This window comes from Malaclemys terrapin, chromosome 8 (genome assembly GCF_027887155.1).
Source record: "Malaclemys terrapin pileata isolate rMalTer1 chromosome 8, rMalTer1.hap1, whole genome shotgun sequence".
Lineage (NCBI taxonomy): Eukaryota > Metazoa > Chordata > Testudines > Emydidae > Malaclemys > Malaclemys terrapin.
The window spans coordinates 101,042,868-101,056,895 of NC_071512.1; the positions used below are offsets into that span (position 1 = coordinate 101,042,868).

Here is a 14,028-nt window from a genome sequence, read left to right on the forward strand (position 1 = left end):
GAGCAATACAAAGCTAACATTGTGGAGGGCTCCTTAATTGCCAAAACAGCACTGCAGGCCTCCCTTGATTCTGCGGACACAGCAAATCATTCCATCGCCACGTCCGTGGTCCTGCATCAAACATCATGGCTCCACCTCTCTGGATTTCCTAGGGAAGTACAAGCCACAGTTGAGGACCTGCCCTTTGAGGGACAAAAATTATTTGCGCAACCCACAGATGCATCCCTACGTACCTTAAAGGACTCGAGAACCACCTTGAAGACTTTAGGTATTTGTCTCCCCAAACAAGAAAAAACAGGGCAGATTTTATACCCAAAGATTCCATCCCGCCCCATACTCCCAACCCCAGAGACAATACGATCAACACCGCAAGCAAAAAACAAGCAAGGCGCAGGCAGAACCGGGATCAACCTGCCACGTCTCAACTTTCAACATCCCATCAATTGTTTTGAAGTAATGGTCAAGGGCTCGAGACCACTATTTTCTCCCATGCCAGATTATCAGATGACCTCCCGTCTCTTTGGAGACCGCTTGCTACCATACTACCGAGTCTGGAACAACATCACTACAGACAAATGGGTCCTGGAAATCGCCCAGAAGGGTTACTCTATCCCATTTATTTCTACTCCCCGTACCCACCCACCTTCCCTGTCCCTCTTCAGGGACCCCTCTCACAAGATCCTGTTGCAGCAGGAAATAAACCATTCCTGCAACTAGGAGCTCGTGGAAATAGTACCACTCCAATACAGGGGAAGAGGGTTTTATTCCCATTATTTTCTCTTGCAGAAAAAGAATGGGGGCTGGAGACCATTCTGGACATACGCAAACTCTACAAGTTTGTAAGGACGCAGCGCTTCAAAATGGTTACGCTGGCAACCATAATTCCGGCATTAGAGAAAGGAGATTGGCTCTCGTCCATCGACCTACAGGACTCCTACTTTCATGTCACATTCGTCCAGCACACAGACAATTTCTGCGCTTCACACTAGGCCATCAACATTACCGATACACAGTACTACCCTTCGACTTGTTGACATCCCCAAGGGTATTCTCCAAAGTCCTAGCCGTCGCCGCAGCTCACCTCTTCAGGCTAGGGGTAATGATCTTCCCATACTTGGACGACTGCCTCATAAGAGCACCAGCTCAGCAGAGAGCAGTACAAGCTACACAAACCACTGTAACCCTCTTCATGAGCTCAGGGTTTCAAATAAACGTCCAAAAGCCCACCCTGTTCCCTGTCCAACAACTAGAGTTTATAGGGGCCTATCTTGACTGTCCCGCAGCACAAGCGAGATTACTCCAATAGCGATACCTCAACCTAACCAGGCTGATAACAATCACAGACAGCCCCCAAACATCCTCCAGGACCTGCCTACAACTCCTTGGGCATATGGCTGCTACAACTTATGTAGTCAAACATGCCCAACTGCATATGAGATACCTACAGGCCTGGCTCCGCACCTGCTATATACTACACAAGCATTCCCTCCACAAACAACTCACTATGCCCCGCAGAGTGAAGGATTCCCTGCTTGGGGGTCCCATTTCAACAAAAATCTCCCGCTTTAACGATCACCACAGATGCCTCCCTACTGGGATGGGGAGTCCATCTGGACAACACCACCATCCAGGGATGCTGGTTCCCAGCAGAAACCAATCTACATATAAACATTCTAGAGCTCCAAGCAGTCAGAAAAGCATCCAAACACTTCCTTCCACTTATCCGCAACAATACCATCAATGTCTTCACGGACAACACAGCCTGTACGTTTTATATAAACCGACAAGGCGGAGCTCAATCATACCCTCTCTGCATTGAGGCACTACACCTATGGCAGTGGTGCATATGCAACATGATAGACATTTCTGCAGCTTACCTGTCAGGACTGCAGAATACCATGGCAGACCATCTGAGCAGACACTTCTCACAAACCCACGAGTGGGAGATGAACTACCCGACCCTCGTGACCATATTCAACGAGTGCGGGTTCCCTACAGTAGATTTATTCGCAACAGCTCACAATACGAAATGCCCTCAATATTGCTCCTGAGCAGGGCTCAGGCATCACTCACTGAGCAATGCCCTCCTCACAAAATGGGAAGCACCACTAATGTACATGTTCCCCCCGATTCCTCTACTGAGCCGGCTGCTACACAAAATCAGACAGGACAAGGCCAGGGTCATATTCATTGCACCCACGTGGCCAGACAGACGTGGTTCCCATACCTAACACAGTTGGTGGTGAGCCCACCTCGAACCCTTCCACAACTTCCTCACCTCCTGACACAGGATGCCGGCTGCGTCATTCACCCCATCCTAGCGGTTCTCCGCCTCAAGGCTTGGTTACTCCATGGCTAACGGGCCTGGATCAGGATTACTTGGAGGAGGTTAAAGACATTCTCTTGAACAGTCGCAAACCGAGTGCACGCAAAACTTACACTCATAAGTGGATACACTTCTGCACTTGATGCGAGGCTCATCATATGTCTCCTCATTTTCACTCTACCCAGAGTCCTGTACTATATACTAGGCCTTAAAAAGGCGGACCTCTCCAGTAGTTACATAAAGGTAGACTTAGCAGCAATCACCTCACTACATGATAAGGTAGATGGAACCACGATCTGTGCTCATCCAACAACTAAACAATTCTTAAAGGGCGTGACCAACATCTACCCTCCCCCAAAACACCCTACTCCTATATGGAACCTTAACCTCGTGCTACGCACCATCATGGTGAAACCATTTGAACCCCTTGCAACTTGCTCACTGCTACATCTATCGATGAAGGTCTCCTTCCTTTTCACAATCACTTCAGCAAGAAGAGTAGGAGAGCTAGGGGCCCTAATGGCACACGCACCGTATACCACATTCCATAAAGACAGTGATCCTAAGACCCCACCCTAAATTTAAACCTAAAGTAGCCTCTTCATTTCATTTAAACCAACCCATTTACTTACCCGTGTTTTTTCCGAAACCCCATGCCAACGCCAGGGAGGTATCCCTTCAGACTCTTGACATCTGTAGAGCTCTGGCCTTCTACCTAGAAAGAACAAAGCTATTTAGAAAATAGTCACGTCTCTTTCTCTTGGTCACAGAGCGATCGAAGGGTGAGGCCATCTCTAAACAAAGACTATCTAAGTGAATTTCTGGCTGTATCCATTTGTGCTATCATCAGAGCAACATCCCTGCTCCACCTGGGATTCGTATGCACTCCACCAGAGCGCTATCCACGTCAGTAGCGTTCCTCAGCAATGTACCTATTGTAGATATTTGTAGGGCAGCTACCTGGGCCTTGGCCCACATGTTTACCAAAAATTATCCCTTGAACAACATTCCTCTCCTGACACTCAGTTTGGACTCTCAGTGCTATCCACCGTCAACAAAGATACTCCGAAGCCCCACCTTCCATTGGGATGTACTGCTCCATGGTCACCTAAAGTGGAGCACCCATAGGGACGCTCCTCGAAGAAGAGGAGAAGGCTACTCACCTTGTGCAGTAACTGAGTTTCTTTGAGATGGTTGTCCCTGCGGGTGCTCCGCTAGCCTCCCTCCTTCCCTCTACTTCGGAGTTTCATGCTGATTCTCTGGGGTAGAGAAGGAAGCAAGGGACAGTTGGCTATGCACGCTAAGTGGCCACTCAGAGTCGCGTGAGACGGATACTGCACATGTGTGGCCACCCGGGACGCTGCCACTACAAATCTCCGATTACAAGCACAGGGCGCCAAGACACCTAAAGTGGAGCACCCACAGGGACAACCATCTCGAAGAAACTCAGTTACTGCACAAGGTGAGTAACCTTCTCTTTCTACAAGTGTAACGAAGGACAGAATATTACTGATGACTGATCATGAACCAGCAATCACGTGGCTTGATTTTAAGATCCTAATTTGCATTAGGAGGCCTCATAATTTGAATTTATCGTTCTTGCACTTGAAAACTGAGTAAATTGGCTCGGTGAATCATTGAGGGGGGGAAATAAAGATAAAGGCCTGCAAATCAATGGCACATCCAGAGAAAGAGAACACACACGTATAATGAAATTGAAAAGCAACAAGTTTAAAACTGAAAAAGAAATACTTGTTTACACAAAATGTGATTTAACCTGTGGAACTCACTGCCAGAAAGGATTATTTAAGACAAACATGTGAAGTCTTATTGCCCCTCAAGTCACTCATGCAGGGCATGGGGTTTTAGGCCTGGTCTACACTTAAAACGTAGCTCAACATACCTACAGCAATCAGGAATGCAAAAAATCCACAATGCTGTGTGCTGTAGCTATGCTTACCTATCCCCTTGGTGCAGATGGAAGCAGGACAACGAAAGACTGGTTCCATCGACCCAGCTACTATCACTCAGGGAAGAGGAGTTCCTATAGCAATGGAAAAACCCCTTCTGTTTCTGTAATCTGTGTCTACACTATGGGCTTACAGTGGCATATCTATGATTCCATAACTGTGCTGCTGGAGTGCCTGGAGTGTAGACATGGCTTCACATGTGATTGGTTTGAGGCTGGTTGGTGTATGCACCTGGGGGATGGGAGTCATGGATGTATGGAACTCTGGGTTTCTCGTGTTGTGGTTACTGTTGTCTATTTGCACGGAAGTTGTGAAATTGTAACAGCATTGTTTTTTCCTAGGATACGTTCCAGTGGCTCTTTCTTTTCTTTCTGTAATAACGTCATCACAACTCCTAAATTGGGCATGGTGGGGAGGGTAGTCCTTGCAAGGAAGTCACTTAAAGGGCAATTTAGCATAAGATGGTTGCGAGAGAAGGCCTCCTCAACCATTGTTATGTGAGAAGAGGTGGGGTGTCATTCTTGCAGAATCCAGAACAGGCCGCAGGTGAAGGCACAGCTAGATTGAGGGGGACCTGAGTTCTTGGTACAACAGCCTTGTGTTTCCGTCTACACATTGATATGTATAAGTGGTTAGCCTGGTGGCCACTGAGAGTACCATAGTCTGGTATGCCAGAGCAGGACCAAGTGTTCCTGGATTTTGTGATTGTGGGAATTGGGTTAGGTTGGGTCCCATCCCAATAGTTTTGAGGACTGCCTCCCACAAAAGCTGTGTCAACACTGCACTGCAGCACAGACTACAGGGAGTGAATTGCAGAGGGCACCCAAGTGTTGTGATCTGCAGTGTTGTGTGTGCACAGACAAGTTTATTTATCTAAAGAAAGGCATTTTCAGTATATACTTGTTTATTTCAGCATTATATTTGTGTGTTTCACTTAAAGTGCCTTAACTATGTAACAGGCTTTTTTTTTTTTTTTTTTTTTTTGAATAGCAATGCACTGATGTTCATATGGTGAGTGACAGCGATGGAGATGACTTTGAAGATGCTACAGAGTTTGGAGTTGATGATGGAGAGATGTTTGGTATGGCATCATCTGCCTTGAGGAAATCTCCAATGAGTAAGTATTGAAAGTTAACATATGTAACACTATAAATCCTTCACTAAACAGTAATAGACAAGAAAATATCCTTAATTTCCCTATTAATCGCACTGGTTATTTTCTAGGGTACTGTTAGAAGGACATGCCATATTTCTGTGCCTATTTTATTTTAGTTTTGCGCTGCTTAGTGCCACTTTCACTAAACTGAGAAGAGGCAAAAAGATATAGCTTAGAATTAATGCATTCTGGACACAGTCTATAGCAGATGCTGAAAAAAGCCCGTAATGGGAACATTAGAATTGCTATACCAGTTCAGTCTACGATTGCTTTCTCTGACACTGACTAATAGTGGATGCTTCAGAAAGAAACCTGATAATGGGCAACTATGGGATTATCTTCCCAAAGGGGAAATTCCTTCCTATCCCTATGTGTTGACCCTGTGCCTGAAGCATGAAAGTTTAACTCCGTCATAAATGCCTATCTAATGTAACTGTGGATTTTCTTTTTAGCTGTGTAAATGACTAAGCTTTTCATGTTAATATCCAGTGACAATGAGTTCCCCATGTTTATTTCATGTTGCATAACATATTTCCTTTTATCAGTGTTAGCTTTTTAATTTCATTGGATGATTCTTTGCTCTCGTACGAGAGTAAGTAGGAGCACCTGGTTATCTTATCTATGCCATTCATTATTTTATATACATCTCTATCAATATTGTTGACTTTAGGGTATGTCTACACTCTGATTTAAAAAACCCACAACACTGAGTCTCAGATCCCAGATCAGTTGACTCGGGCTCAGGCTGCGGGGCTATAAAATTGCAGTGTAGACATTCAGGCTTGGGTTGGAGCCCAGACGCTGAGACCTTCCGTCATCACGGGGTCTCAGCACCTGGTCTCCAATCTGAGCCCGAACATCTACACTGCAATTTTATAGCCAGGCAGATCGAGCCTCGCGAGTCAAGTCAGCTGATCTGGACCAGCCACGCCTGTGCCACGGGTCTTTTATCACAGTTTAGACTCATCCTTAGGGGCTTCCTTAGGGTCTAATTATGTTGCTAAGTCAGAGTGCTGAAATTTATTTTAAGATTAGTTAAAGATTTATCACTAATGAAACGGTTTCTCAACTCTTCCAAGTAGGCTTCTTTATTCTAATATGTTAGAATAGATCCAAAGAGAAGCTGAAATCCAGATCAGTGATGTGCCACATTACAAGTGAGCTTAGAACTTCACCATTTAGAATGGCCCTGGATATATTCATGGAAGTATCTGGAAATTCCATGTTCACCCAAAGGGTCATCCTATGAGTAACCTTTGGTGGAACTTATGAACTTTCCCTCTGGGCACTTAGAAAGTTGTAAATGTGAAAAATTAAGGAAACAAAAAAATGATTTTTGTGGTCTGTGTTATTAAAAACTATTTCCTCCAGATGAATTCAATATATATTTGTACTTGTTTTTTTAAGTGCCTGAAAATGCTGAAAATGAAGGAGATGCCTTATTACAATTTACGGCAGAATTTTCCTCAAGGTAAACTCAGACTATTAACTGTGTAAGACGGATAGTGATTTGTGCTGCACTGTAACTATCATTTAGCAGGCAATTCAAGTAAAAGTAAAATAAATATAAGTATTTCCTTATCTGGCATAGGCGTTTAGGGCCAGATTCTACCTCACTTACCTTGACTTGAGTGAGAGATCATTTGTGGAGTAAGATACTATTCAGTGCGAGTTAAGATGGCAGGTTCCGTCTTTAACTGAGAAGCCACTTGCTTTATATCACTCCTGAATTCCACAAGGGAGTAGAGGGATAACTAAGATACTGATTATAAACAGTCGCACTGTTAATTTAATGTAAATGAGCTCTTTCTTCCTGAAAAACTGATGACTACTGGAAAATAATATACTTAGTTGCCATGAGAGTTTTAAGAATAGCTAAAATAATTACTAGTTAAATGTGTAAACGTGCTGCTTTTGAGAATTTATATACAATATACCTCTGTTAAACAGTTCCTTATTTCACCACACAAGTGGCACCCTTTGGCAGCCAATAAAGTGAACCCGGTGTATAGTTTGCATACTATGTTAATTTTTATAAAGCATTTGTGGCTCCTTTGTGATGAAAAGCTTTCCATATGTTTGTGATATAATTAAGATGTTATTAAACAAGAATATCACTCAATCAACTAGTAAGAATATAATAGTGAGGAGAAATAGAGCTATGATTGAGAAATAGTACTTAAAATTTACATATTAACTTCAAAATCGAGCAGTTTGTGAGAGCAGGCAGTTGTTATGAAAGACAAGTTCATAAGATCAGCAATCCTATACAAAAACTTCAGAGGGCAGAGGAGATATTTAAGAGTTTAGCCAATGCATGTATTTAAAATGAATTTAAACAGAGCTGAAACTGAAAAAAATTACTTACACTTTATTTTTATTAATTGAATCTTTGTGATTTTCAAATAGATATGGTGACTGCCATCCTGTTTATTTTATTGGGTCACTAGAGGCTGCTTTTCAAGAAGCCTTCTATGGGAAAGCCAGAGATGTAAGTGTGTGTTAATGTTACACTATTTGTATTAGAAGGAAAGTGATAAAAGGGCTATTACATTTGACACTATGCCAAAAAAGTTCTGATTTTTGCTACATTACTTGTAAGCAGTTTTGTACTTTTACTTGATTGACTGAAATGTTCAGGCTGCATGTTATGGGAATGACGGGGATAACTCACACTTGCCAACTGTTCTGTTTTGTCGTGGACTGGCCTTGCTTACATAACCGATCCCAGGCTTTGACGGCTTTGGCCAAAGTTCTAGCAGTCATCTGAGCTTCTAAATGCTTTTTTCTGTAAGTGTTTGTCTCCTGTCACTAGATATCACTGTTTGGGAGCCTTGTGGCTGACCGTGACAAAGCTGTATATTGGTATCTCTTTTAAATAATGGCTGATACAATCAAATTAGTAAATTTACAATTTTAAGGCCATTGGGGCAGGGAGTATGCTGCCTTTTGTGTTGGTACAGCATTTACTTAAACACAGAATAGTATTATAGTTTGGAATTTAAGGTTTCTATTCAGCCAGATAGGCACCTCAGGGTTCTGATGTTCCACATCCATTTGGAAAAGTAGTATTTTCATAAAATAAGAAAGAGAATAGTTGAATGAAGGCCTGGTGTCCTGGATCTAGGAGGGTAAGTACTCACTCACCTGTAATAGTCAACACCTAGATAAAGACTAAAGCACCAATAAAAAGCTTAAGCAGCTTTAATTCATCCTTTAGCTGTCTTGATATTGGTCCCAAAAGAAATGTGCAAACAAAGCGTGTTTGTCTCTCTTGAATTACTCATATTGAAATGGTCTATAAGTATTCCTTGTAACAAAATCTCCACTACTTGCTCTAAGCTAACATTTATTTGACATGTTTGCACACCCCAGCAAGTTTCTTGCAGAATAACTGCTAAATTTGGAGTCTAGTTTCATTAATTTACATGGTTGACAGAGCATGGATTGCTCTAGAACACTTCAGTAGCAAAATAAGAATTGATTGTGACTCGTAGGAGAGTTGGATGCTAAAGCATGTTGGCAATGAGGCAAATGAATCAATATAAAAAGATGCTTGATTTAGAGAGTTCACTTTTGACATCTCATCAGAAGTGGATAAAAGCATATAATTATAAAAACAAAGGGCGTTTTATTAGCTCTCAGAAACATTATTTTATACCTCCAAAGGGGATTTTAATACAGTACAACTCAACTGAATGTTCATCTTCAAAATACTTTTCATATACTACTAACATGTAGGATATGGAAGATGCATTCTATTTCCAGTATTTTTCCAGTCGATTCAGACCAGATCCTTACCAGGATTATCTGATACGTTTAGCAATTTACTATTTTTATTACCTTTTTCTTAGAAATGTTGTTTGTAAATAGTGGCTGAAATATTGATAAAGGCTGAACTGTTGATTCCTTTTTGTATTTAAACCCACATATTAAGTTGCTACATTAATTTATATCACATTTCAACATTTTGAATTTTAAAAATGCTTATGAAATAAGTAAAGTTTGATATTATTGTACCTTTTTGCTACTGCAAAAAATCTTTTCAATATTGTTTGAGAACTCAAAATGAAAACAAGTGGACACTTTATTCTGTTTTTGATAATTAAGTTTTATAAAGTGACTGAAAATATGATGTTTTAATTAAGAACATTATTTTAAGAAATTGCAAGCTAAATATTCCATGTTCTAATTTATACCGTGAAGGGCACTTAATTTTGCCAGGGCAACAGATGAGCTTCAAGCAGCAGCATTCTTCACTTGAAGTGAGAAATTGAGTTCCAAGAGTAAATAAAAACAAGATTGAAGGTTTAAATCCTCTGCTAGGCTTTTTGAACTTATATACTCATTAAATGTTTATTGGAGTGGTGGGATTATGAAGGATTTGGGGAGCTTCCATCAGCTGGTATATAGTTAATCACTAAGTAAAACACTACATTTGATAGAGTGTTTCTCACGATGCCACACTCAATCCATCTTAATGAAAACCGCTTCAGACTGATTTAATTTGAGAGCACTTGGCAGTGAGAGTGCTTATAGATCTTAGGCTTTTTCTTGAGGAATTTGCAGTGCTGTCCAAAGCACTGTACAGTCCAGTTTCAGTGACATAGGAAAAAAGATATTGATGGCTATCTCTATTGCTGACATCTTCTGAAAAAAATCCTAAATTTATATAAATTTGCAGCTTTCTTGCAGAAATATTTGAGAGAGGATTTTATGAAAGATATTTACCTAAATCAGTTTGCAGTTACTTTGAAGTACTTTTTAAAATAATTTTTAAAACATTTTGTTATCAAAATAGGTATTTTAATGGAGGCTTTTCTCTAAATCTTTCACTTGCATGTGTCAGAAAGCAGAGACATTTGATACTTGGTTTCAGAAGGCATTAACTGAAAAAGAGCTTTAATTTTAAGATAGCTAACCCTGCCTCATTTTTGACTAGTATTTACAGTTTGGCTTCTTGACTTTGAGACTTTAGATAACTAATATTATCTTTACTTTTAAAGCAACTTCTTCCATGACAATCCCTGTACTAGCTGTGAAGGGGAAAAATATGCCCAAGTTCTGTCTTGATTTACATCCTGTATATAGATCTGCCCACAGTGTGTCGAGTCAGAATTTGGCTCATGATCTTCCCGTAAAATGCCATGAAAGCAACTCTGTACATCAGCTAGTCCTTTGTGCTCAGTAGAAATGTAGCAAATGTACAGCAAGCTGTCTTCCCATTAACAACTGATGTCCTGAGGTAGCTTCTACATCTGACTGCATGTTCTGTTATGAGTTCACAAGAAACGTACTGCATATTCAGTACAAAAGAAAGACATTTAGTTTATCAGTTACTGTGTGAGTGTGGTGAGGGTGGGGAAGGAAGACCTGGGTTTATTAAAACAAAAAAAGAAATATGGTTGTATAAAACACTTTAGTTTATTCCAACCCAGTGAAGGAAATTTCCATGGTATCATTTTGAATTTCTGGCCCTATATATTATAGTTTAAAATAGCTACTGTATAGGAACATAAGAATGGCTAGACAAGATGCTACAGAGGAAGTGTTAAAACCCCCCATCATGGACAAGTTTGTAATTACATACTTATGTGGAAGTTTATTCCTAGCTTCAAGCAGTTAGTGGTTGACTTACATTCTGCAGCATGAGGGAATCCATTCCTTATAAATGTTTATCATGTGTAATGAATAACTTTGGGTGGTACTGTTATTTATGTGTGTCTAATCTCTCTTTTTGCCTCCCACTAAGTTCTTTGCTTGAATAATAAAAAATTAAAGTATTTCCTTTTTATCAATGGTTGCTTGCTTTTCAATTTCAGTGGGTGATCCCTAGGTCTTTTATTATGAGAGAGGGTAGAGGATCATCTGATTTACCTTCTCAAGAGCACTAATTTTTATATACCTCTGTCAGATCACCACTTGTCTCTCTCAATTTCTCTCTCCACCCACTTCTAATAGTTATATTAAATATCACTCCTATTGCAGATCCTTAGTGGCCCCCTGCATTGCACACACTCGTTGCTTCCTGACAATTAGCCACTTAGACTAGCACTTTGATTTCGATCGCTTAGACAGTTTTTGATCTATGGCAGAATTTTAACTCTGGGTACTTCATTTCCATAATAGCCTCCTATAATTTGACTTAATGTAAGACTTTTTGCAAGTCCAAATCAATTGGCCCTTTCTCATCCACCAACATGCTGATTTGCTGGAAGAATTGTAATACACTGGAGCTGCAGAATATTCCTTTACAGAAGCCTTCCTGCTGTCTATGTTTGTCTATGTGTTTTACAACTTGGTGTCTCATTGTCATGACATAATGGAAATTGTATATATAGACAACATGCCAGCCTTAGCAGAGATTAGCCAAAGAGTTGCATCTCGCATCTATCCAAACCTAAACCATTTCTTTCTATTAATGTCATAGTGTTTTTTATAATTGTGGTGAATTTTGTCACCTGATTGCTGTTGTGTATATATATTTGATCCTTATATATTTGCAGTCTTGTCTTTCTTTTTAGTTTGACTCCAAACATGAGTTTATTTGCTCTATATTTCATGCTGTAGTATGGTCTTTGTTTTCTCCATTATATTTCAATAGAAACAGTTCTTTCTTGAGGCTCTTCTTCTTTATCTTGTCTTTTTAAAAAAATTCTGTATTGTATTATTAACCTTTCTTGTAATACAATACTTATAAAATTCTCTCTATATATGATGATTAGTACTATATATTGTACTATGTGAAGCATACTTTCGTTTTGTTGAGTTGTAACTTGGTGCGCAGAGAGTAGAGGAGTGATGAAGTCTCTGTGTATGAGCCAACTGTTGTTCTAACCCATCTGCTGTTGTGATTTAGGCAGCAGCAAAAGTTGGAAATTAAACCTTTGATTCCTTCTGCTTACTGCTCAGAATCCCAAGTCCATACCTGTCACCTTTTCAGAAAGAAATCCCATCCTGCTGTTGCTAAAAGAAAGAGTCCTTACTTTAGGAAGGGTTATATTTATAATGGTTCTAAGTCAAGTGGAAAGCTATTATAGAATTTAGAAAATAGCGTCATCTGTCAGTGCAGCCCAGGATTTGGTTAAATTGTCCACAATCTGCCTTCAGTATGACTAGCTATATTGGGCCTGATTTTCAGAAGTGTTGAGCACCAGCAACACTATCTGAAGTCATGGGAGCTGGAACTGCTCAGTATTTTTGAAAATCAGGCGTGTAGTTTTTCTCACCTTATAACATCACCTTGGGCTGTGAGTGTAGGTAGGTAGATTATACTCATCTAAGTTTAGACTGATTCTCCGTCTTTCAGTGACATTGCTTGCTTGAAGTACTATTTGGCCGGGACCTGCAGAACACCCAAGATGCCAGAAGGAGCCTGTAAACTATTGGCTAGGTTTCATGCTTTCCCTATTCCGTTCTTTTCTGCTCTGTGAGAGCCACATCTTTTGAAAGATCTGGAAAGAACATTGGCAATTCTGAGAGTGGTTAAAAATTATCTTGAAATGACGATAGGTCAAAAGCAATCTTTTGAAGAGCTTTTCGGATTTCACAGTGTTGACCGTAAAAATGATTTTTTTAGACAGCAGAGTTGATTTGGATCCAGGGTTATCCACAGTACTTTACTAGCATAGAAAGAGGAAGTCCTTTGTAATATATTAGGAACAGTGACTGTAAGAATACTAACAAAAAGTTTTAAAAACATTTTTTTCAAAGAGTACTTATAATTATTTTAAGGAACCTAAATATATTGTGATCGAAAAAAAGGTATCGCTGCCTCATTAGACAATCTACTAACTAAAAAGGTTATATTTCTCATTCTCCACAAAAATGCTTTTCTAACCATATCATCTAGGGCTGTGATCTCATCATCTGAAGTGCTGATTTCTTTGTATGTACACCGCTACCTCGATATAACGCGGTCAAGCAGTGCTCCGGGGGGGCGGGGCTGTGCACTCCGGTGGATCAAAGCATGTTCAATATAACGCGGTTTCACCTATAACGGTAAGATTTTTTGGCTCCGAAGGACAGCCAGGGCCGGCTCCAGGCACTAGCCCTCCAAGCATGTGCTTGGGAAGGCACCTGGAGGGGGGCAGCGCTCACCCGGGGAGAGCGGGGCCCCGGCCGGGCTCGCCACCCTCCTCCCGGCGCTCCGGCCGGTCGGGGAGAGCGGGGCCCCGACTGGGCTCGGCGCCCTCCCCGCCGCGTTCCCCGGCGGGAGGCTTTTATGCCTGGGACGCCAAAAAAGCCAGAGCCGGCCCTGAGGACAGCGTTCTATCGAGGTAGAGGTGTAGTTGGTATGTCTTGTACGTAGATGGAAAACCTGAATGCTGCATGAAGTGGTATTGTTGATCCACTAGTCCACAGTCTTCCTTCCGATTGAGTATTTTGGTATTGCCCCAGCATGATGCTCCAGAGCACTATCCAGCTGGAGAGATGCCTTCTTTTTTCTGAGACATAACACTGGCTACTTTGCACATTTGTAGTCTTTGAAACAGTTCAATCCTGTTGACTGTCAAGGGTAAGCAACTATTTCATTTTTTTCATTAGTGTAACTTGTGTTGGACACCTGGAGCTTG

The 14,028-nt window shown here is 41.0% G+C and overlaps 1 protein-coding gene across 1 annotated transcript in view; it reads left to right on the top strand.

The window, feature by feature from the left end:
* FAF1 (Fas associated factor 1) overlaps positions 1-14,028 on the top strand; it is a 325,268-nt gene that overhangs the window by 216,766 nt on the left and 94,474 nt on the right. Inside the window, exons 10-12 of the mRNA XM_054036693.1 lie at positions 5,287-5,413; positions 6,860-6,923; positions 7,862-7,943. Coding sequence (XP_053892668.1) covers positions 5,287-5,413; positions 6,860-6,923; positions 7,862-7,943 — 273 coding nt within the window. The remainder of the gene's footprint in view (positions 1-5,286; positions 5,414-6,859; positions 6,924-7,861; positions 7,944-14,028) is intronic.